Here is a 25,913-nt window from a genome sequence, read left to right on the forward strand (position 1 = left end):
TGAGGTGGAGCAGCATCTGTGTGAGCTTTTTATATTTGGCCCATCTCATATTCAGATCTCAAATATATAATATATTTAGAATATAAATTTATATAAGCACTGATGTACAATTATATAACAACTCAGAGAGCTCGATACTGGAGAGGGTTAGAGGGAGGAACAAAGAGGGAGGCTTCAGCTAAATTACAAAGCAGATCAAAGAGCAAAAAAAAAAAGGTGAGAACATGTCTAATAAAAAATAGAGGAAAAGAGCACAGCACACATTTGCAGCCATGTAGGGAGATTTAGATGGTGAACAGACTCCCTCTGGTTAGTTTTGGCTGAACTTCCAGACCCGAGACTGTTAAAAATTACAGGGGATCTCTCTCTCTTTGAATTTTTCTTTTGGCATTTTGATGCTAAAACCTGCGTGCATTCTTTGTGTAATCCAAATTCAAATAGGTGGGATAACACAGCTCAGACAATGGGATAACTACTCCAAATACCATGTTTACTTTTATCAAACATTGACTTGTAACGCAGCGTTAAAAGATTTGGTAGGTTTACCATGACACCTGCTGCCGAGGAGAGAATGAGACGATAAGACAATTTTCTCCACTACTCCAGGGATTGCATTTCTTTTAACTCATACCTAATATGTTGCTCTCATATTGAACTGGAAATGTATTTAAAATATGATGTAGTACGTCATTACCCACTATTCAATACATTTCTGAGAATAATACATTTGAATCGGTTTCATGCGATAAAGTGCACAATCCTGGTAGCTAAGATGTGATGGAGCCTGAAGGCAAAAGCAGTTCAGGGTGTGTTGAGCTGAGAAGATTTTACCGACAAGCGTTTTGCCCCGTCGAGCTGATATTTCCAATACAGAGACCATCTAAGGCTGCGAAGCAGTCGCTCATAAAAGTGCTGTGAACCAAAGGGCAAGCTGAGAGCCAAAAGGCTGAGAATAACTCCTGTGTATTTGTGCAACTGTGTGTGCTGTGAGTGAGAGAGAAGGTGAAAAGCTTCAGACACAATCGATAGCTGAGAATGTGAATGTGTCTGCGTGTGTGTGTGTGTGTGTGTGTTTGTGTGTGTGTACAGAAACAGGGCTGCAGAGAGATGATTGATAATTTCAGTAAATAATACGATTATCTCACTGTAGGGAGACAAATGCACCATATCACTGACTAAATAATATATTAGGCACAAGATAGATTTTAAAAACATTTTGAGAGCAGGGGTTGTTACATTTATTTGGACACAGCAGAGTTTGTCTTTGTATCCCCATGTTGTGGCATCAAAACAAGGTCTTCCTGCAACAAAGGACTCTGTGTTTTTTACCACTGTTTAGAAACAGAAAGGGTGGCACTGGATATTTATTGTAACATACTTTGATATTCATAATTTTGGTTAAATATTGCTGCTATGACCCAACTGCATGTTGCCTTTTCTCCTGGCATGTTTCACTTTTGTAATTTGTAACCTCATGACAGACAATGAGATACTGCAGCTCTGAACTAGAACAAAAGTCTAAGCTTCTATGCAGATATTTGAAACACTTTCTTTATAGCAGAGCTGTATGTGAATTGCGGCATTTCAGTCTCTCATAGGATCATGGTCAAGTACACCTTGTTAAAGCCATCCTGAGAGGGGTGATCATTCTATTGTCTACATAACAAGACAAAGCACTTAGTGCGTGCTGAACATGTGGTCGTTTTTGCTGTGTGGCAACACCAGACAGCAGCTGTCACCTCTGACATCAGTGCATTGGCCCTTTTTAGGTGGCAGTGTGCCCCAGTGGGCTCTGGGAAACAACTTGGGCAGATGGGATGGAGAATTTGAAAAAAAACAGACACTTCCTTTTTCTAAGAAACCTAGACACAATGGATTTGCAAGTGGTTTTTGAATATAATTTTAAACCTTTTTTTCAAGATCTATGAGATGTAAGTATAAAACAATAAAAGACTCAGGAGACAGGCATGTTGAAAATCTTACAATGTATATAATTGACACAAGATTTCAGGTACAACAGCAAATGAGACATTTGTATTTTTCAACCTCTTTCTGTCATCTATCTTCACCATAAGCACAAACTCTCCATATATTTCCGATAACAACAAAACCAAAGTAAATAAAAACAAGAAAATTAAAAGTACCTTTTTCCTCATAAATTGGCACCTTTAAGAAATTCCTCTCATATACAACTCAGTGTAGAATAAAGCTGTCTTCAAACGGTGGGATAATCAGCTTGGCATTTATGCCACCTAATGAAATGAGGGCAGAACTGAGGTGCACAAACTGCTCTGAGACCAGCACTCTGAACACACCTTCCTCCTGCCTCCCTCACACACAGGGGCTTTTTTATTTACACTGTTTCACCATAGTTGATCAGGAGACGTCTCGCTGGGCCATATCTATCTGCATACACACATCTCCAATCAATAGTCGTTTCTGGAAGGTGTTGACTCGCGTATTGATCGACCATCTTGTGATGTCTTTGTGCAGACAATGCCATTTATTGGCCTCATAAAAGTGCAGGTTTTATAAAAGGGAGGGGGACTCTGAGCAACAAATTAATGAGATCAAAAGGTGTAGAAGGAGAAGGGGGAGCGGGGGTGTGCAAATTTCAGCCGATGACATTGTGAGGCAGTCATTGAAACTGAAGTTGTGAGTTACAAGTCGTCTTTGAATTGGAATGTCACCATCACAGTTGGAGTCATTTCTCATTCTTTACAGGGCTAAATGTGTGCTTTCACATTCATATTCAGATTTTTCAAGAGGCTCACACAAAGAAGATCCACGTGGTGCCCTTGCTAATTGTTCTTTGTTCAAAATGTGTGTTTTTTTACCCCGACTGGAACATCTAATATCATTTATATCACTCTTCTTAAATCTCAGTTGACCCCAACCCAAGACAAAGTGTCAAAGGCAGTCACAGGCAGTTTTCTTAACCAGGGACTAACAGAAAGACAGACGCACATAGCCACACATACACAAACACACATACGCGCAGCAAACATTAATGAAGAACGTCAAAAAAATGAAAAGAAAAAACATTTCAATTAACTGTCAGGTTACACATATGCCATCAACCACACCCATTTTCAGAGCTGTAATTAACCAAGTGTCTACCAGATGTGCTTCTTGAACTTTGACAGAGCCATCAACTACTTAATTGGATCGACAGTATTATCAGCTGTCATAAAATGAATTATAGTGGATTGTCCCAGTGTGCAACTGAATCAATGATGGTCTGAAAGCATGTCCTCCACATTCAATTTCTCCGTCACATATAATACTGCCAAGCAGAGATACCATCAATACAGATTGGGAGTTATTACAGTAGTAGGTTTAAAATACCATTTTTGAAAAATGAGCTATATTAACCTTCCATTGCTGTCAGTTGAATAGCACTCTGTCATATGATGTTCGTCCAATACATTTCTATACATTTCATTTCGGTGCCATCCAAACAAGATTTATAAAGGCTCTATCGTCTGTCCCTTTTTTGCTCTATCAATCAAAGACAAGTACGCACATTCGCACACAAACACACACTCGCACACATTGTCCCATCATCCTGCACACAGCGTTCTTAAATGAGAGCTTTGACATTTCTTTGAATTAAAATGTAGGTATGAGTTTCCTCCCCAGCAAGCTTCTCATCAAGAAACGCCTCACCAGTGTGTTCCCACAACATTCCCAGTAAGGTTGACACATAATGAAGCACTGTGTCATTGTCATATTGCCTCGCCATCATGTAGAAGCATGAGGAACGTTTTAAAGGTCATTATAACTGATGAGCGGGAAGGAGGGCAGAGGGAGTAGAGGGAGGGAAGAAAGAGGCACTGATATAGAAAAGTTGCAGGGACATGGAAGGCAGATACGGATACACTATGACAGATGATGAATGAAATAAGAGTTATAGCATACAATGATCTGACCATTATAAAATTTTGATACCTAATTGGCTATTTTTTTTTCTAGAAAACAACAAAGAAGCAATCAAAAATATGTACACCGTTGTGTCTGCCATAGAAATAGTGGTGCAATTCAAAGACGTGCATGGTGTGGCGTTTACTGTGATAAGGATCATTGCTGCAATTAGACAATTACGTATGACACTGCTAGTTGCAATTATGAAGCTAATCACAGGAGCACTGGGCCTTTGCAGGGAGCACACAAAATGATGCATGTATTATTTGCTTTGCTATGATGTTTACATAAAAAGAATACTGAAAAAAAGCGCTACATGACAGCAGAGTGTGTTTCTGCTTCTGTGTACATTTCTGTTCTGCTACATGTTTCCAAAATCATGAACTATCAATCCTTTGCTGTCAGAGCAATCTTAAACTGACACCCCCATTCCACATACAGTGCTCTATAATGGGAAGCTGCAGTCATCTGAGACCTTGCCTGGATTAGCATGTGTTTTTTGCTTACACCAGACTCTTGAGTTGATCCTACACGGCCAGCAGGGTCTGGAGAGAGAGGGAGATCTGCCTCAGTGGGGTGGGTGGTAGGTGCAATGTAGGGATGAGTGGATGGATGGAGTGGGGGACAGGGTCACATTTCTCCCCATCAGATGATCATGTCAGCGTGAATCCGATCCATGTTATTATTACAGCTTACATGACGAAATGGCAAAAAGTGCTGACGCGGAGTGCTCTCATCCTCGCTGTGAGAAAGTGTAATGGTATTGTGAGGCTTAATGCATTAAGAGGTCTGGTGGGTCATGCTGTTCAGATTATCCTCCTTTAAAGTCATCAATATTTTATTTTATTTAAGTTTGTGGTTTGTGTACTTTATTCATCTATAAATGTCAGAGAGTGACTAAACCACTTCGGGGGTCTATTGTGAGTTATTAATAAATAAATAATGCTACTTCACACAAGTGCTATTTTAAAGGAGTGAAATAACAAATGAGCGCCACTGCATAGCCCCATTCTCCCTCTCCCTGTGGTGTCAACACCAAGATACTGTTAACAATATACACATGTCTTAGGTAAAGATATAATCTCAGAGAACCCAAACACCAGAGACAAAACATTAGAAGATGCGAAAAGACCAGCTCTAATGGCGTCATAATATAGCAAGAAATAAAAGAAAAGAGCAGAACCGAAACATTTATGAATACTCGTAATCCCATTTTGTTCTAATCCAAAACCAAAAGGAAGTCCATCCAAGTGATTTTTTATTTTTTTTTGTTTCCTTATACTTATTTAGTTTTGGCAAAGTAACTAAGCCCCAGCTCCTCCTTCCTCCCCTTTCCGACTCTCCCCAACCCCTGTGTCCCAAACTCAGTCCCAGTTGGTAGATTCCCCCGTCAATTATCGCCGGAGCAGCAAAGTGAGCAGTGAAAGCAGGTAAATGGTGATGCAGGGGAGGTTCTGGTTGGCCGAGGCTTTCACCTTCTTGTTTTCTGGAGGGTAAGCGTAGAGTGTGGTTCGGTCAGTGACGGGGGCAACACGGCGTGGGCCCCGGGAACACATATCGTCGGCACACATGCCACTTCCGGAGCCGCTGGCATCATCACCTATAGACAGTGGGTCAGGACTAAATGGTACAACTACACAAAATTTACAGAATTGCCACATACACCCCAACATATTAAACATACTGTGCACATGCATTTGCTTCACTACCAGCAAGAAATATGAGGTTGACTGTCCAGGAGCAGGCCCCAGAAAAAGGATGGGAATTTTACCGCCAGCATCACCCTGTGTTGCTAACATTATGTGGTATAAAATATGAGATAAATCATTCAAAAAGCCACTTTGATTTAGGCCAAGTACTTTTATACCTTCATCTTTATTCCAAATGTACTGCCATTGTGCAAGATTTTGTACAAAGTAGTGTGCTGCCTCCCCAGATAAACAGAAATAGAGTTGTTTATTTCCATAAATCTTGAGAACTTGTTGAAAGATTCTAATCATCAGTGAGTCATCTGAGATGAAGTTTCTTGTGAATTTTCTTTAGAAACTTGTGGGCTGGGTTAAAAGTAAAAAAAATACTCACTGGTGTCCTGAAAGTCCACATCCTGGCCGTTGAGAGCATTCTTCAGGCGGTGAGTCATGATCTTCAGCTGCATTATCTGTTGCCGTATTGTCATGTCCGGCTTGGTGATGTCAATTTCCACTTCAGGGTTGTTGATCTGACTGGCTAGCCCATCACCCATGACCTCAGGAAGGTACCTGGCACACATGAACATTTGTTTAATATAAATATACATAAAATACATCTGGAAATGTTAATCATCTGTGACCAAAAATGGCAATGATTAACTCAGTATTTTTGTACTTTCATAATTTATTTTGAAATACATTTCTTTATCGGTTCATTTGCCCTACCTGGCACGGTTCATGCCATTCCAACACTTATCCTCGGCTCCTGTTCCAGTGGCCACTCTATCACTGCAGAGAATACTTGGGAGAGAAACCCAGTGCGGCTGCATGTCCCTCAGTCTCATGGTTACATCAGACACCTGAGGCAGGATTGACAAGAGCAGATTCATGAGATTTTACACTTTGCCCCAAATCACAGCATGGTGGCAGACTCAAACAGGAGAGTAAGAAAAAAACCCTGCTTCCTCAACAACCAACTGCAGTGCTCAGTCATCTGACTCATTCATCCACCCAAGCATTCATTCCCATCTAATCACCCCATGGTCGTTTGTGTAAAGGTGAAATGAACAGCAAAAGGGGTTTAATTGCCTGTGATGAGCAATAGCTCCTGTATCATAAACCATTAATATAAATGGGCCAGATAAGAACACCAGAAAGCAATAACAAGGACACAGATTCACTTGGGTAAATACTAACCAATTTTTCCATTTTGTTAGAGCTGGATCCCAGCTTGTCCTCCACTGTAACCCTCCCTCTCTTCATGATATCGTCAACTCCCGTGCTGCTGGTTCCTCCTTCTCTGAGGTTGCCACATGCCTGGAACAACTAGGGCACGAGAAAGTGAAGGAAAGAGAGAAATGTCAAAGTCATCTACAACTGCTAACTTGACCTGTAACATTTGCTCTATAAATGCTATTTTCCTACCATATGTAGTTCAAACCAAACATCTTCATTGGTGTTGGCGTTAACAAGGCTGAAATCTAACACTTGAACTAGCTCTCTGAATAGAATCCTATAAATCCATACCGCACTCTCAAACTGCATTTGCAAAACGTTTTCAGTTTGTTGGACCAACTTGTCTACAAAGAACCTTTGAGCATATTAGTACATGCAGATCTCTACTGTTGAAAACCAACAGTGACAAGTGGCAATGGTTATTTGCACAACCCCAAGAGAATCAATCACAGCACCGCTCCAGCAGAATGATTCACAGCTCAAGAAAGTACTATGCATCCCTATGAGGCTTGCATTTTATAAATGGAGCCCAGGGAATACAGTAAGACTGCAGTCAATCTGTCATCCAATCTGGCCTGCTAAGAGGAATCTCTAGCCTTTGAACCTTCACACATAACGATAAAATAATCCTGTCTTAAGCTTTGAGTCGTGTCTGTCAGCAAGCAACTTGTTGGTGTTGCTGTCTGGCTCACAGTAGATTGAATAATTAACATTAAAAATATGGTGTTGACTGTTACAACAGAGTAGTGGCAGATAGCCCTCAAGCACATTTACTTATGCACATTGCAGTAAATTTTATCTGTATTTGGTCTGCTTTTTATGGGAAAAGTACATGAGGCTTTCGATGTCAACATATTATGTAAATAGAAGATAATCTGTCCTACACTGTGTCTACCATAATATTAGACCATAGACATGAGTGGACTTCTATGGGATCAGCACAGCTCTTTCCCCTAGAGATGAAGATCAGAAGCTGAAGCTGTGTGTGATTACCATGCTGAACCAGGTCAGAGGCAGTCAGCCAGGCTATGGCTCATCTCAAGCCAGCCAGGCTCTTTAACAGCAAATCAGCACAGGGGAAGCTTTGTCTTTCCTCCCACCATCTACTCTGTTTTCCACCTTCACCAAATAACACTGATTTCCATCGCTGCCAGTGCCTTTCAAGGATCATATAAAACTGTTGCTCAAACACCATTAAACAGTGAAGTAAACGTTTGACCTTCAGGCTCTCTCCTGACAACTGATACCTGTTGTCCTTTTATTTTAAATTAGCTATGTAAAGCATTGCAACATCATTAATTTAGTGGTAGGATAAGTGTTAATTGTACAAACAAATGAATGTAGGGGCAATAGGGTAGCATAGTGAGAAGGGACACAGGCTCTTAACTGAATGATCCAGCGTATTGGCAATATTGTTGTTACACATTCATGCCAATAAAGCTAATTTGAATTGAATTGAATTTGAATGTCCATTCGTTTGCAAAAACCTGCTTTACCAGGTGATATGAATATTAGGATCCTGGATTCCTGGATCCTGGATTGAGTTTCCTGGATTCTATTCTGAGAGCTAGTTCAACAACGTAACCTATTGGCCTCAGGTGAAGATGCCAATGATGGTCGTTCAGTCTTGGCCACGGGGTAGTCCTAACGACCATAACAACTGTCGTTACAACAACAGGAACCAGGAACACTAACGAACCAGCAGTATCGACCCCACTGATGTTAAATAGCTGAGTTTCCCTACCAGTCAGTCAGAACTGAAGAAGTCCCTTGGATGAGGGACGAAACGTCTTCCAGTATCTTCAACCAAGTCCAGTTGCCCTTGACTTTAACCTCCGTTGGATGACTACATAAACAAACATCTGCTAATCTGCCTCCTTGGGACTATGTGGGTGTGCTTTGAACAGATTAGATAGACAGTCGCCTGGCTACATGAGCAAACAATCCGGCAACTGTCATCTCATTTTGATTCCAACATTGCTAAATCCCGATTGGTGCATAGAAGTGCATGCACATTTTTTTTCCAACTGAGCCACTTTTCAAACCACTGAGAAGAGTACAAACATGAACACAAAAACAGAAATCTCTCGTGTGAAAAAATCTTAATTGTTGCAGACAGTTGTGTGTGTGTGTTTATGTGCTGTAGGACCCCCTCGCTAATATTAAGAGGCTGAATCGAGAACATAGGTTTTCATGGCCTTTTTAGATATTTGTTTGCCAATTTGACTTTGATTGACCTCCCTCAAGCAGGAAAAAATGATATATATTTAAGTTAAACTAGAGCAGTGAAATATCACTGTTCAGCTGCCATGAACTGGCTCATGGTTGAGCTCACCTGTAGCTACATTTTTGTTTTTTGCAGTTTGCAGCAGACATCTGTTTGGCTTTAAAAAAAAAAAAAAAAAAAAAAAAAAAATATATATATATATATATATATATATATAACTATATTTTTTTATTTACATAGGGTAATGGTTCTGCTATGACTAGAGCAACATGTTAATGAGACATAATCTGCCACAATTACCCTAATTAAAATGACATACATTCTGCACCTCATGTAAGGGTCTATTAGTTCTTTCTCAGAAAAAGCTTTTGTGATAGAACATAGTGATCTCGTCCATTAGTAAATTGGCAGTTGTGGCACAGAATGAACTGCTTTAATAATCAAGGAAATCCATTTGATTTGATTGGTCAAGCCTGAAGCAAGATCATCGTACCTACTACTCCAATGATGTTGAGGGTGTGTTGTATTTTACAAGTCAGTTCAGTTATCCACTCTCTGTCTTCAACCATGTACAGAGATCAGTAAGTACAGTCTAAATTTAGTTTGACATCAATACTATTCAAATATCTTGATATCAGCCGTTTAGACTTATGTTTGCAACATTTTGGATCTCACAATATCATTTGATGTCTTTTGCCTCAACTCTTCATTGTATACTGTGTTGTAAAAACTGTTTGTATGGGTTAGTGAGCTGTATGTATGCACAAATGTGTGCTCTGACCTTGCTATTGATGGTCTTTATATTCTCCATCATGGTAGACATGGCTTCCGATATGCGGGAGGGGAGAGAGAGGACCACGCTATCCACACCAGATGGCCCTTCAAAACGACCAGCCACCTGTATCATTGTTTCTACAGAGACAGGTGGTACAGTTAGTGCAAAGAAAGTGTAAAATGTTTCATCTGTAGTTCACTGGTTAGAATAATTCAGCCTCATTCCCTGCACTAAGTAACATCATGTGTCGGGTGAACCTTTGAGCAAACATATGGCTGAATTGGAGGCATATGTGAATGTGTGTGTGCTCCCCACCTGCCAGATGCCTCCACTCTGTGTTGAGGTCAGCCTGGTTGGCCAGACAGCCCTTCATGACGTTGCTGCAGTAGTTGGCACAAGGTCTGGCAGAGGCCATGCCGCGGCAGTGGGGACAATAAGTCATCTTCATGATGGCCCGCATGCACTCCTGGCTCAGCTGCACCTGGGGTAGAGTACAGACAAAAATAAACACACCACCTGGATGAAAAACGTTTGTTTTGTCAAGCATATTTGATCTAATAGTCGGTTTTAAGAAGATATGAAGATGGACATTTCTTTAGCCAGACAATGACTGGCTAAAGAAATGTCACAGAACTGTGGGAGGTCACCTCCCATGGTGACCTTTTTTTAGTTTGCACCTGACTTTCATTCGGCACAGTTTCCTTGGAAACCACTTTGGGAAAATTTGCTTTTTGTTTCACACACGATAAAAGGGCCCTGACAAGTATTCTCAGTCCCTCACTCCATCCTTCCTGCCTCTTCCATTTCTCTCTCAATCCCACAAGGCTGTTCCCCTAGGAAAGGGCCTTGGTGCATGAAAAGTGAAACTGGGTTAATACCAGTAAGCTCTGTTCACAAGAGAGTACAGCTATGCATACAAAACCTCAGGAAGTGTGTGTGTATGTGTTGGTGTGTGTGTGTGTGAGAGAGAGAGAGAGGGAAAGAGAGGTGGAACGAGCCCAGCTACGCATACAAAGCTCCTCTAAGCTGACATCTGGGCCAGCCTGATGCTTTTCCTGGAAACTGTTCTTCCAACAGCAAAGTCACAGTTAAAACCAGCTTTTAACAAATATACATTAGAAATAGAACAACAATATGAATCAGGTGGGAAAACAAATCCTAGACCCTTTGAACACTCTACAGGCAGTCAGTAGATTAATAAAAATTCAAATATGCTTGACATAATAGGACATAAAAATGATGATGACTAGACCATAGACAGTAGCACTGTCCCCTGATAAATATAATGAGCACTGACAAGGGCAGCTCCTTTCTAGTGCTGCTTCTTCACGGTGTACTCCTTGGATGCATCTTAGTATTGTATGCAGTTTATAGCTCTCCACTCATTCTGATTCTGATTCTCATTCTTTCATCAATTCCTGTGGTCGAGAAGTTTCAAACAACCATAATTATGTTCTGTTTTTAGTCTTTTTCTTGGTTGTATTTAATCACTATTTACGAGTGTATAAACCCAATTTTCCCACAAGCATCAATAAAATATAATCGAATCATACTTGATCCACATACGGGAAAAGTAATTGTTGTTGACACGGTTTCAACTCTAAATTAAATCTTAAACTACTTTAAAAATACATAATAAGCCTAAATTTGTAAATGCATCTCTGATGTATAAAAGAGATCAATAGAATTTGATAACTATTGCCAGCTGCACAAATAAGGACAGTATAAAGTGAAATCAGTGATACAGAAAAACAATAACCACATTCCCAGGCTTAATCACAAGTCATATGAGACATGAGTCAGATCCTCATTCCTGCCCTCCTTTTCTCCCCTCCTCCCATCCTTACCCTACCACTCATTAGCCAGGGATGAGTCAGACAAATGCTTTTTTGGTGAGTGAGGGAAGGGAGGGTGCAGGGATGAGTGGAGCAAAAAACTGAAAATGAGAGAGAGAGAGAGGAATGTTAAAAAAGCAACAAGATTTACCAAGGGGCGTTGGCAGGAGAGAAAAAACCCCAGGGTGATGTTAATGAAATACTTATTAATGATACACAGTCATTAATCATGTTTCTGTTACATCACCCATACAGTATTAATGCTGGGAATCCCAGGCCAGGCACAACAGACATAAAACAGTATGTAACTCCTCCATGGTGCTAATTGGAGGTTGATGTTGACAACTTCCTCTGTAACCTTGGAGCTGTGGTGCACCAGGCACTGTGAAAGAGGGGCTGTCACATTAGAAAAAGTATATGACTGAGATTCAACTGAGGATTACTTTTTATTATCAATTAATCTGTTGATAATTCTTCTGATAAACTGAAATTGAAACAGGAAAATAATAAAGGAGCAAATCTTCACATTTAAGTAGCATAGGTGAAATAATTCACCAAGCACATCTGCTGAACAGCATGTTTGGCAATAAGGAATCAAATGGTTAATCACTTTTCTGACAATCAACTAAGAAATTGATCGAAAAATTTTTGTCAACACTTATAACATCTTCACACACACACACACACACACACACACACACACACACACACACACACACACACACACACACACACACACACACACACTCTCTATCTCTCTGACCTGATCTCAATCATCTCTATACTGATCTATCAAGAGATATCAAGAGAAGGTTTTCCTTTTGATATTTGCACGTGTTTGTTTTTGACATGACTGTGTTACATCCATACCTTTACTTGTCCTTGCTTCCCCTTCGCAACACACTTCCCATATCTGTCAGTGCCTTCTATATTGCCTGCAGCAACGGAGCTTGAGACCCTTCTGTTTCTCCCTCTCCCTCTCACTGCTTGTCTTTTCTCTGTAATTAGTAAGGATATATGAGCGACCTCTCCCCCTTTGTGTTATAGAGCGGGGCCGATCCAGACTCCTTGCCTCCAGAGTGAGCTACAGTATGTGGCGCGTGGCCTACTTCCTCCACTCCCCTGCCCGAGGGAATACAACAGTCGGAAAAAGTTAAGGACACAGCAACTGGTGCAGCCCAGAGCAAAGTAAGGAAGGAATTAATCCTGTACCATAAGGAAAGACAGCATCTTATGGTTCAGATCTCTCTTTCTGTCTAACAAAAACATCTCTCGCTTTATTCAGTTTTTTCAAAGCATATCAGTCTCTCTCTGCTCTGTTTTGCTGTGTTCCCATCCTCCTTTCACTATGCTCTTTCATCACCTTTCTCTACAGCTCCTATTTTTCATGGCCAATCCATCTAAAACATAAAAGGGAGAATGCAGAGAGAATTTTGTTTTATTCTTTCCAGCTTTACAATCAAGCAGTGTAATACCTCCATGTGCAGCGCATAGTAAACATCTTCAGTCACTGGGCCCTTTAATTGGCAATGCATAGTTATAAATAGGATCGGTTGACAGGTTAGGGCCCAATCAATCGAAGATAGAATTACAGAGTAAAAGAGGGGAAAGCAAAGATCCAAATTAGTATACCAAGATATTCAAACTAAAAGGAGACAGAGGACAGCACAGGGCGCTGCTCTGGGAAATATCAACAGAAATGTTGGAGTACAATTTACTGGTGAAGGAAGCATAATAAAGGATTGAATGAGTAAGATAGGGACAAGAGAGGATGCTGGAGTTTGTCACAGTCTTTTTATTATCGTCCCTCTTCCTTTTCTCACTGTCTCATTTGTTCCCATTACAGATCAGTGCTGTTCCAATCTGCACAAGTACAACAAAGTGCTTATTCTGTGCTGGGGAAGACAGCAACATAGACTGACACACAAATTATGAATATGAAATTGACAGACAGTTGGTTGAAATCTGTACTTCCTTCAGTCAAATTGTACAAAACAGGCCTTGACTTGGATGACTCATGAAACATGAGACATTCTGTGTCCTTGCACAGTTCAATAGACTAGACAGTGTGTCCACAATGACTATTCTTGCAATACAGTGTTCTCTTGCCTTTCGTCTTAAGACTTTTGATGAGCGTGTAAATAGGGCAGACGGCAATCTGTGACCTCATTCAGGGTGGCAGCGGCTCTGGTGCCCTAGCATTAGCGCTGGGTGACATTTTGTAATTTTGTAAAAGCTGTGCTAATTATTTACACATTTTCCCCGGCCAGCCTTTTTTAATGAACACATCGCTCACTGTCCTTCAGCACCAACAAAATCGCAACAGTCAGGAAATGTGTATGAAGAAGTAGCCACACGGGGCAAATGTGCATCACCATGCGCACAGACTGGAGAGGAATGATGGAATTATGAGGTGTGCGTGTGTTTCTGCAACTTTTAGCACTTGTGTGTACTCCATTGTATATATGAATGTTTGTCTATGACAGGTGCTTATCAGTTTTGGATCTTGCTGCCAGAGCTCTGCAGGGGTCACAAGCTACTCTGCTTGGGGTACAGCCATGTGACACAAATCATGAATAACAATTTCAACATAGCAGGCTGCTCATTCTAATTCTGACCCTTTCTCCCCTGTTTGCTTGCTTGAGTCTAAGCTAGGCAGCAACTGTCATGTCTTTAGCTCTGTTATACTATTTATATGATTCCCTTAGCTCCAGGTCAAGCAGTTTTAGCTGTCATCATCACACCATGTGTCTTGTTATTCACTAGATACCTGCTACGCTAGACTAGCCGTATTCCATTTTAATCCCCTGTGGCTGTGAATGTGCTAGGCTTTGCTGCATGCAGGTACTTAATTGAGACATCCTCAGGTCCCTTTGTGTAGGTGTGAGACGTTGCACCAATTGTCTGAGACAAAGAGAGGCAGAGAGAGATATGCTAGGCCAGGCTGTCTAACTCTAGCTAGCAAACAGTACAGTCTATGCCATTCACAGTGCTAGCCAGAACACATACATCAGAGTGAAAGGTGAAAGCATCTTATTCCATCTATGACATGCATCCAAATGTTTGGCCTTGTAGTGACATAGTAGCACCTCAACCTATTTTGTCACACTGTTTTTTTTTCTCTTGCTCTTTGTCTTTTCATGCTTACAAAAGCCTAGCCATGTAATATTTCATTGAGGAAATAATTGTAATATTCATCTCTGGAACAGCATATGTTTTCTCAAAGGAAGCATATATTTCTCAAGGGGCCACTGCTCTCAACACTCTCCTTGCCCAGTGTCTGACCAGAGATATTTTTCACTGGTCCATCAATACTGGCCACCTCCCTTTCAGGAGCTGAAATGATTTCTTGGTCTTGCTCTGATCTTAACCTTACTCTTGTCTTCTACACAGAGGGGACCATTTCTCTTGGGAGATATTAACCCTCCCTGCAGCCTAGGGAGACATTTTTCAGTGTGGAGCTGACATTAACTGTTGTTGCAGGGGCTGATTGTCTGAGCCGCAGGCCATGCTTTATAGTGCCTCTCGTTTCCACCAACATTGATCTGCCACTGCTTTATACCATGCGCACAGACTGGTAAAAACAGGCCTGTGTGTACATGTGTGCTTAGGTGATCAGTAAAGAGAGATAAATACAGACCCCTTAATACAGGGATACCAATGAACATGTACTGGAAGAAAAGCATATTAGCTATACCCCAGATTAGACATCAGTAAAATGGTATGTGAGGCAGTTAGTTGCTTTCATGAAAAACAATAAAATAGACTGACCAGTACGGGAAGGAAAGTACAGGTAGGAAAACAGGGCTATAGTTTTAAGGGAAAGAAACCAATCGCAGTCAGGGGTGGACTGGTAATCTGGCATACAGGGCAAATTCTGGTGGGCCGACGCACCTATGGGCCAGTGTAACTTAAATTATTATTTATATAACTATTAAATGCCAACGTATCAGCCTAAAGAGCACTGACAGCGGCCCATTGGTTCATTTACTATACTGACACTGGGCTGGCCCAATCACATCTCTTGCAAGCCTCCAATCCCTCCCCTATGCCCAGTTGTTTGTCTTGTGTTGTGGGCCAAAAAAACCCCAATCTTTAAACATGCTGCCGCCAAATGTGCCAAAATAACCGATATGTTTGCTACTGGAGCTGCAGTAGCTTCAATATCAGCTGCAGTACCCGACGTAGTGCAGCCACTGGTACTTGAAGGAGTAAAGGAGAGCCAAAGCCACTGCCAGGCAGAGGAGGAGCCCCTAAATGTCCGCACCACTTTTTAACACAAAATGACGCCATGTACGTGCCATGCCATAATGACAATGTTGATGACTACTTCAATTAAGGTAAATCAGCTAACTGTCCTAATGGCTGACATTATTTTGTCAGCATCGCGTTGGCTAATCCCACGCTGTTGGGAAAATTACTTGTACTTGAGTAAGAGTTGTGCCACCTTTTATCACCAGGGAGTCCACTTGCACTGGTACACTTATCCACGGCACTTATAACTCAGCTTTATAGTGGTTTGGGGGAATATTACAGTTTATTTAAGAGAACTACGAGGATGGTGTATTGGTGAGGAGTGTCCAACTGATTGCTGTGGGCTGCCTGGACCAAAAATGCCAGGGCCGACTTTTTGCCCCAGTCCAGCCCTGATCACAGTTATTGGATGCCATGCAAAATGAAATGGGATAGAAAACCGGTGGAGTTTGGGAGGAGAGGTTTTACCTGGGACACCTTGCGCACCACCTCACCACTGACCACCAGCCCTTGAACAAAGGAACGTGCTGCGACAAATGTGCGTGTGACGATCATCTTCATTACGCGGGGTGTTTCTCCGAAGGGACGTAGTGTCTCGATCTGCTTAGACACACACTCCAGGTAGTCCTCACCTACAATCAGCAAACACATTCAATAATATCTTTATTTAAGTAGAAAATATGAATACATCAATGAATACAAAATAGTTTTAATAGAATATGAAGTAATCTCCTTTTCTTTTATATTATGTATATATTGTATATCACTACTGTGAAGAATGTTCTCTGGCAGTAAACCTGTGTTCACACCACTAACCCATGAATTAACTCTTGTTATTTGGAGAAAAGCTAGAGGTACCTATGGAATATTGCTTGTTTGCCTGGTAGAAGAGCTTCTCCAGCAGCCTAGCCCAGAATTCGTTGAGCACCTCTTCCAGATTGACATTGGAGCCTCGGTAGTAGTACCTCAAATCCATGTATAGGTCGGAGAAGACCTGGGAATTCTGGGAGTATAGGGACCCCCAAGTTGGAGTGAAAGTCTCCTGTAGACTAATCGCCGAACGGTTCAGCAACTCCAGGAAGTAACCTAAAAACACATATGGAAAGTTAATGGTTTTAACAGTACAAGTGCCCTTGACTCAGATTTACAGTGTCAGCAACTACACACAGCGTGATGTTATTTTCTTGTGTGTCATTTTTTCCCCTTTATATGCTTAGATTTAAAAATGGTCTGTCTCAAACTGTCAGTGATCCTAAAGCTAAAGAATGAAAGAGTGTCCTTCTAGGGGATGTCAGAGAAATTACAGCACTTCAGGGTGAAGTATACACAGCTCCAAGTCAGGATTTACAGATATAGGGTACAGGCAGAGGCAGGCAGTCATGCAGAAACACTAGTAAACAGATAGACAGATGGGTAGGCATGCTGTCAGTCCCGGAGAAGAAAAGGTAGGAGAATGTTAAAGTCTGACTGAGACAAGCACAAACAAATATAAAGCCACAAGCAGAAAGAATGTCTGTGTCAGTTTCTGAAGCAGTCGGATGAAGACTTGTGGAGATATAGATGTTAATTCATTGCGTGACCGACTTTAGATTTCGCCTCTGTAGGATGTACAGGTAATTAGCATCCAAACACATGCTTTTGCAAGTTTGGTTACAATAGCTTAAGCCAATTTTGATTTATGAGCATTTATGTAAAATTGAACTTTAATACACAAAGTAAAAATGTATAATTTGACACATCAAAATTGCTTTGACAAATTTAGATCAGTGAAGTCGAGTAGATGATCCTGCCAAAGTTTTGGGACGATTGGCTTAAAGGTTTTTGATGACTTCCCCAAAAAAGGAGATAAAAATTTGACATTTTCAGAGCAGAAGACCATTGGAGGAAAGCTGCAGATTAATTGACAGATTAAAATGATTAAATGATGGTTATATATCCCTGCCTCTGCTGAATTATTTTTTATCCCTGGTGGGGACAAAATGTATCCACCCCTTAGAGTGATCAATGCCATTTCACTAGTGATGCAACGGATCACAAATTAACGGTTCTGATCGATCACTGCTTTTGTTAGGGTTTCATTCATTTTAAAATGCGCTACTTTGGGTCTGATCTAGCTGTCTCTCTCTGTATGTAGGTAATCACCACTCTGAAGACTTGCTTAATGATTGGTTACAAGTTGCGAACAATAGCCTATCAACAGTCAAGAGACATTTTCTCAGGTGAGCAGCGGAGCTGTAAATTGAAGGAAAGACAGCAGATAGTAGGACTAAAGCTGTAATGAACATCACAATCTGATTATCTGTTTCTATGATGACAAGCAGCCCAGTGACCCTGTTACACCAGTGAGCATGCCCAAACACATAGCAACGGGGTTTCACTAAAAGACACTCTTGAAAGTGACGGCTTTTAAGTCACTCTCCCCTTACCCACTCACTGCACCTCAGAGTTAAACACAGCATCCTTCTGTCTTTTCTTTCTTTTCACTGCAACTTTCCAATCGATCAGGGGAGGGATTTATTTTCAATGGCAGTGGCATAAACATTTTTACATCTGTTCTGTGCATAAACATTGTTTATAAATGAGGCCCCTGTTCTGCCAAGAGATGTCAGCCGAAGGTCCAGCACAACAGACCATTCATCCATTCAGGCCAACATTTGCGTATACAGTGGGTTCAAACCTGGTGCATATACTGTATGTGTGTGTGTGTGTGTATGTGTGTGTGTTTATCTGTTTGTCTGCCTGTGTGTGTATACGTGCGCGTGTGTGTGTTTGTGTGTGTGTGTGGCAGGCAGATGGGAAGCTGTAGTCTGCAGCACTGTTTACTTTGTAGGTGTCTTATCTCTGCCTGCCACCACCCCAGATCGGGAGGAGACGAGAAAAGGGGAGGTTGTGGCCTCCAGAGAGGACACTCTGCCTGGAGTTAACCTATTCCCCTAACGAAGCTGTTTTCAAAAACATCATAACATGCACAGAAATCCACCACACACACAAAATACAAACACACCCCATCTTCTAACAGTTTCCCTGACGACAACATATGGAGAAAACCAAGTCAAGTTATGCGGTAGCAAAACTCCAAACACCCACCTGCGCAGGGCCTGAAGACAATCGCAGCACTTGGAGTTACATAACATATTAATATACTAAGCTCATCCTGACCAATCTGCGTGGCATTATCTAAGCACTGGCCTTGTTGGATACTGTATCTCTGTGCTGCTTTCCCACTCATTAATAAACTGCAGCCAGACAGTTTCACTGCTGCTGTAATTTGCTGTTCCTCTGGAATTTTCACAGACTAAAGCTAAACGGTCTACTCTCATCAGAGCCATTGATTTGAAGAGATGTATTTAGCACTGAATGTTAGGTACTTTTGAGGAGTCTCATTTTTAATTCCACTAGCAGACAACCACTGTGGGACATACAGTATACATACATTATTTCATATTCTTGCTTTTGCTACATTTAATGGTCATTATGTGCTTGACGTGCCTTGGAAACCACAAGGGACGCTCTTCAAGATATATCAAACTTTTGTTCAAGTCACGTTCCTCCTCCTACAGTCATAGTCTTGTTCGGTGTCACAACCAATTGCCCTTTGACATTTGCCTCAGTTGGGTTCGCACCCAGAATAATGTCAGCTTGCATTATTTCTAAATCGGAGTTATGTAATGTTGTCAAGTTACATGCTTTTTGATGTACACTCACATTTCAACACATATACGATGAGTGAAAATTTTATTATATAATAAACCAAACCAGCTAATTATTTGGTTTTAAGCCCTACTGGAAAATTGCAAGAATGGTGTACAACCAGGTTCAAATGGTCTGATATATTCTTTGTAAATTAAAAGAGTGTAAAGCCCATTTTCTAAAGGCAGAAAAGGCTGATGCCAATGTCTTCAACAAGAAACAGAATACCTTTCTAGTAAACTCCTCATTATAGGTACAGACCTCCAAGCACAGAGCTAATGGCAATTTAATGAATGGCGTGTAGCTTGTGTCTTTGTGTGTGAAGCAAAACATTTCTTAGATAAATATAAATCCAGGTGAGATAAATGGTTCTGACATGCAGCGGCCGTATGTCCAGCATTTGTTTAGTAACGAGGCTTCCCGGCTGGATGACACATCATTCCCCTGTTCCCTGACCTCCTGTCAGTCAAACTATCTGGAAATGCAGCTCTGGTCCAGCCTCAAAGTACCAGGAGTGCTGCATCTATGTCACTTGCACATTTGTGCCAGCCAACACACAAAAACATCCTTCCAGGAGTCAGCAGAAAAGAGCATGCACACTCGTACACAGAGAAACTAAATTCAAACTGACAGCACATTCACATCTACACACAGACACGCAGGGATCGCAGACCCTCACACCAACACACACTACCCAGAGTACACAGTCGCAGGCAGGCAGACAGACAGACGGGGAGCGGCTGCGACTGGTGCAGCTTTGCTTTTAATCCCTATTAGAATTCATTCCTGCTGTGTACCGTCAGCCATACTGTAAAACTGCCTCAAGTCTGGCTAAGGGAAATGGATTACAGCAGAAATATTTTTATTCAGGTGATGAAGTGAAGTTATTTTCTCTATTAAAATGAATTATGCACATTTCTGTTTACTGTTCTAGTGTTGGTGGTCATGTTTTAAGCACTTTGGGATCGCCGCATGTGGAGGACAGATCTTGATAAATGGTATGACGCTGTCCAGTTCTCCTCTGCCCTTCAGCTCAAATGAAAAATGATCATCATTAGTATGATACAAAGCCCATGTGAATGTGTGTGCAATGCATGTGCTTTTGTGTGTGGAGATGACCTTTCTCATTCTTCATCTGTTTCTGTCTCTATATACAGGGAGCCACAAGTGCATCCCTTCCTTTACCCCTCCATTCTTTTATCCCTCCCTCAATCCTCTATCATCCATTTAAGCACACTCTCTACTTTCTCTCCTCCAGTGTCTGCTCTCCAAGGAAGGAGTGATAGAGAGGGCACATAATTGCTTATTTGTAGCGCAGCACATGTAAGAGTGGAGGGGACAAAGAGGGGACAAACAGTAGATGGGATAGTTTAGATATTTTCTTTGTAGTAGTCATGAGGACGCTATATCGCTCTTCAATGTATACATCTAAAATGATAACAAAACCAAAAGTGATGTCAGTAATTTGTGAGGATTGATAATTAATCTTTTTCTAGCCAATGATGCGAGCTACTGTATCTTGCTCTGGAAATCTCAGGTCTCATTTCTCAATGTGATTTAGAATTTCATCAGGTTAGTTAATTGTCATCTGATCCAAATATTTGTTTAAACGTTCAAAAATAACTGTTGTCTGGTATAAAAAATTGCCCATAATATAGCCCATAATTTATATAAAGTAAAATATTTTGCACGTTTTACTGTGTATTGATAAGCAGAATCCCAAATTACAAATTTGGCTCAAAGGGCTTTACAATCTGTACAGCAAATGACTCCATAACCACACTAGACTGATTATACTATTTTTCCTTCTGCATTTTTGATAGTCACAGTAGAAAAAGACAGAAAAGGCAGGGGAGAGAGGGGGGAATAACATGCAGCAAAGGGCCTGAGGTAAGGCCAGGTGAGCTACCAGGGCGCCTGACTGATTAAACTTTCAACATTCAACAGAGTAGGCCTGTCCTATAATTCAGTACTGTCATGTATGAAGTTTAAGGAGAATCACATTGTGATTCTATAATCTTATTATAACATAGTTCATGAAATTTCTGTTAAAAATGAACAGAATGAGCTATTGAGTTTGGTCTCATGTAATGCAAAATTGTTTTTTGAACATATATCAGTTTCATGTTTATATTTCAACTGTTTACCCACATTTACAACCACACTGATTGCATTGTCTCATAACCAACAGCAACATTTTTTTTCAGCGTGACAGTAGATTACTGAAATCTTGTGCCACACTCTACCTCCAGCCCATTCTGCCTTTCATTCTTTTTCTTCTCTCTAACTCACACACACACACACACACACACACACACACACACACACAGTGAGAACAAGGCAAGTCAAGCATTTGTGTCTTAATGACTTTCTTCCTGCGGTGAGAGGGGTGTTAATGATTTCATTTGTAATCACTATGAGCTTCACATCCAGGCCACCTTGACATATAAGAGGCTTTAACTCTATTTCTACATTCTCTTATCCCACTGCTTCCAAACCTTATAAAACACACACTCACACACACGTACACAATAAAGTGCACACACAAATCCTCATATACCATACAGTTACGCATTAAGCATTTTACCCTCTTCTACTCTCTCTTGGTCTTTTATCAATCAATACAGTGCTTTAAACCAGATGAGTAGCCTCTACCTCCATGTGCCCTCTTTCCCTTTCTGTTGATGTGGTGTTTCTATATCTTCAGTTCTTCCCCTCCTCGCTCTGTCTCCTGTGTCAAGTTGTGTTATTGACAAGAGATTCTGTGTAAGACAGAGGTACCATTGATGTTCCTCCAGCTGTCAATCACTCTCACAGAGGGCTTGGACTGATCCCGAGTTACTTTCTCACACAGAGGTATTAACTGACCGAGGCTTGTGCTACTCATTCCAGACTAATCCAGAATCAGTTTTCTCATACAGAGAGCTTAGCGGGTCTGCCATCGTTCGCCACTGTCTAATAAAGTTGCATCTCACGCCAGCTGATTTAATAATCTGATCTAAATCTGGATGGTGATTAAGTAATCACAGGCTGACAAGAAATCACTGAATCTTTAACGAATTGTCTGTTCTGATACTCCGGTCTCCAGTGAAAACTCATTTTGGTGTTTGTTTCCTCCAATTGGCAGTTAACATTGTCTCACATGCAGGAAATGTTTCAAAACACTCGGGACCATGCTAGAGGATTGAAAAAAACTTACATTTCAAGCCAAATGCGGATAAAAGTAAAGTAGATACTCATATACTGATGTTGACTAGCTGAGAAACATGACAGACTGACTGAGTTTTGGCAGTGCACCAGATACTGACAAGGGACGATTGGATAGAAAGGGAAGATCTGTGAAAGAATGAAAGGGAGTAAGAGAGGAATACAGGGCTGAAAAAGCAGCAATTGTATATCTCTTTCATATCTGACAGCCTTAATTCTATTTGTCCATTTGACAAGTGCTGAATGATCATATTAGCTGCATGGTTCTTTGGCAGGGAGAAGAGAGGCAGCAATACAGAGAGCAAAAGATGAGGCATATGCCAAGAGGACAGGCAGAGAAAATCAGGTGGCATTGGTGCATTAAAAAATCAAATTAGAAAGCACACGCAGAGCACATACAGTACCCCTGCCAAGGCTGTACTCTAAATTTGTTATTTTAATAACAGAACATTTTAAGATGCATCTGGATCTGCTCTGCATCAAAATACACAATCATGTTGATTGGCTGATGTGGCTGCTAAGAATATTGGAGAATATTCAAATCCTATCTGGGAGTATTAGGCATTTTCACAAAAATGAATTGTGCAACATTAATGTGACTCAAACTTAGGAGCACTGAGTTATGGCCATTTGATGTTATGTTGCTGTAGCGCCACCTGTAAGCTAAATGCCATTTTCAGGATCGCTCAGACTTCATCTGTAACCTGCATTTGGTTAAAAGTGCACAATGCATTCAAGAGGCATTTGGCCACACATGAAATTTGCAAGTTGGGAAAAACTGTTGTTTAAAAATTTCAACCGTAGAGAATAATTTTTTGTTGAAACAGATAGACTTGTCTTTAAGCAAAGAATCCTACATCTACAGAAATGATCATCCAAAATGTAAAATATAACATGATGGTCCAATCCACATGAAAAACAAATTAACTGAACTTTGGCCCAGGGACATGTCTTGTTAAGGACCCAAACCATATCCTCATATGTTTAAGGTCACGAGTGATCTTCAAGAGAAGGAAAGAAAGGGAAGGCGAAATTAGAGACTGTTTCAGGCACAGCAAAGCTGGCCTTTACCGACCCTATAGGCTCTTCAGCACCCCCGCCCCCTCACCCTTTATCCACAAGTGTCTTTCCCTTTGTTATTTCCCTACCTGCACAAGGACAATAAAAAAATAAACACAACAGGCATAAACATACACTGCTGCCCTGGGTGCACTGAATGCACAAATGATGATCTGGGAGCCATTAGACTATTTATGTGTCAGTCTGACTCTCCATCAATAACAACACTTACCACACACATACTGTGCCCCAGGAGCACTGCAAGCCCCTTAGCCAGCATTTAGACACTATTAAAAGGTCCCTTATATTAAACAAACCGACACATCACATAATGCATGTCATTTATCAACAGGCTCTCTGTGGAAGTCTTTCTTCCACTTTCTCTTTTTCTCTCTTGTGCCTTTCCTGGCTAACATTATGCACAATTTACCCATGCATGTTTCTTTTTTTCTGTCCATCTGGTCCTCTTTTTCAGCTTTTTTCCCCGTTCTTGTTTCCTCACAAACTCCATACTGTTCCTTACCCTCATCATTTTGTTCTCTTTTTCCCCTCTCCCTTCCACTGCTTGCCCCAGTACCATCCTTTCAAAAACTGCATTCCTGTTTCTTTTTCTTTCACTGTCTAGCTTTCTCTCTGTTTAATTTTTTCCTTCCAAGGTGCCATCGCTCCAAGTGAGTAATGTGTTCGGCATAATTAGGCCAGTGTACTCTTGGTCCCCACCGACGTGGTTTGCATGCAGATAAAATGAGCCAATCAAGCATCACAATGGGAGCAGATGTCCTTGTCTCTCATGACATCATCAGAGGTGACCCTGAAACAGGAAATTAGAATGTGGGCGGCAGGAGGTGGGAGTGAATCAAATTGTTGCCTAATTGTAGAAATAATGCAATATAGATGTGGAATGTGTCACCAGTGTCCATTCCCAGTAAGCATGAATTTAGTGATTTGGAGTTAAGCAGGAAGGAACACTGGGCTAAATTTGGTTAAAACAAGCAGTTGCTAGTTTGTTAGGTACACCTACTGTAGCTAAAGCTAATGCAGTAAAATACAACATCCTACAAAAAGTCTTACCCTATAATTTTCACTGTTTTAGAAAGGTCATTTTGGAGGCTGGTTGGCAGTGCTGTTGAATTGTGTTGAGTTATACTGAGAGGTGTTTCTAATATTCTGCCCAACCCAACTACATATTGAAATAAAGTCATATATGTGAAGGAGATGATTAACTCGTGATTGAAGAACATCCAGGAGACATGGATGTCTTATGCAGAGAATTTATTGACAACCCGTTCCCACTCCCAAGTGATCACATATGGATGCATGGGCAAGACCCCTTGGCATCAGTTTGTAGTGTGTTTTATATAATAATAGAAAAGTCTTATTAAGGAGGTGTTTGGGGTGGAAGTGTGGACCAGAAACCATTGATTGTTATTGGGTTATGTTAACTTACATAACGTAAGTCATGTTAGTCAAGTAGTTATTTTAACCCAAACCATGATGTTTTCCTAAACCTAACCAAGTACTTTTGGTGTGTAAACTTAATCAAATTTGGATGTTTCACAATGTTAACCATTAACTTTATTTTGAATGTCTAACCAGATGTTGCACATCTATTATGCAAACTTAACTAACTAAACAGAGATAAGTGAATTCCTGGCAGGCAGTATTTAACCCCTACTAGACTTACTGAGATTCACTACATGTCTAAGTATGGTTATTTTTATTTAATTCTATTGGGTGTTTGATACTAAACAAAAAGCAATTCTTACCTAAGTTATCCTAAGTCATGTTGTATGTCACTTGAGGTCACATACAGACATACCGTGCACTAGCTTCCTATGAGCTTGATCTCCTGGGAGATTGAGGCAGCTCAGCCTAGTCAGGACAACTGCACTGACCAGTTATCCCAGGAGCAAGAGACCAGGAGAACACTGTGTCAAATCATCTTTAGCCTGACAAGGAAAATTCCTTCACAGTATGCTCAAATATTTCCAGTTTCAACCTAAAATACTCATCTTTTC

General features: G+C 40.9%; 1 protein-coding gene across 1 annotated transcript; it reads right to left on the bottom strand.

Annotated features, from left to right (window-relative positions):
• Positions 1 to 1,968: 1,968 nt before the first annotated feature.
• LOC119896784 (glypican-1-like) lies at positions 1,969 to 16,898 on the bottom strand (the record flags this gene model as incomplete). Its single annotated transcript, XM_038710205.1, is given in 8 exon segments — positions 1,969 to 5,524; positions 6,007 to 6,182; positions 6,339 to 6,472; positions 6,810 to 6,938; positions 9,857 to 9,987; positions 10,166 to 10,331; positions 16,408 to 16,571; positions 16,798 to 16,898. Coding segments are annotated over 8 exon segments (1,207 nt in total), but the record flags the coding sequence as incomplete, so codon positions are not given.
• Positions 16,899 to 25,913: the final 9,015 nt, after the last annotated feature.

Source organism: Micropterus salmoides, unplaced genomic scaffold (assembly GCF_014851395.1).
Source record: "Micropterus salmoides isolate LMB-PRFRI ecotype aquatic unplaced genomic scaffold, ASM1485139v1 Ms_hic_scaffold_106, whole genome shotgun sequence".
Lineage (NCBI taxonomy): Eukaryota > Metazoa > Chordata > Actinopteri > Centrarchiformes > Centrarchidae > Micropterus > Micropterus salmoides.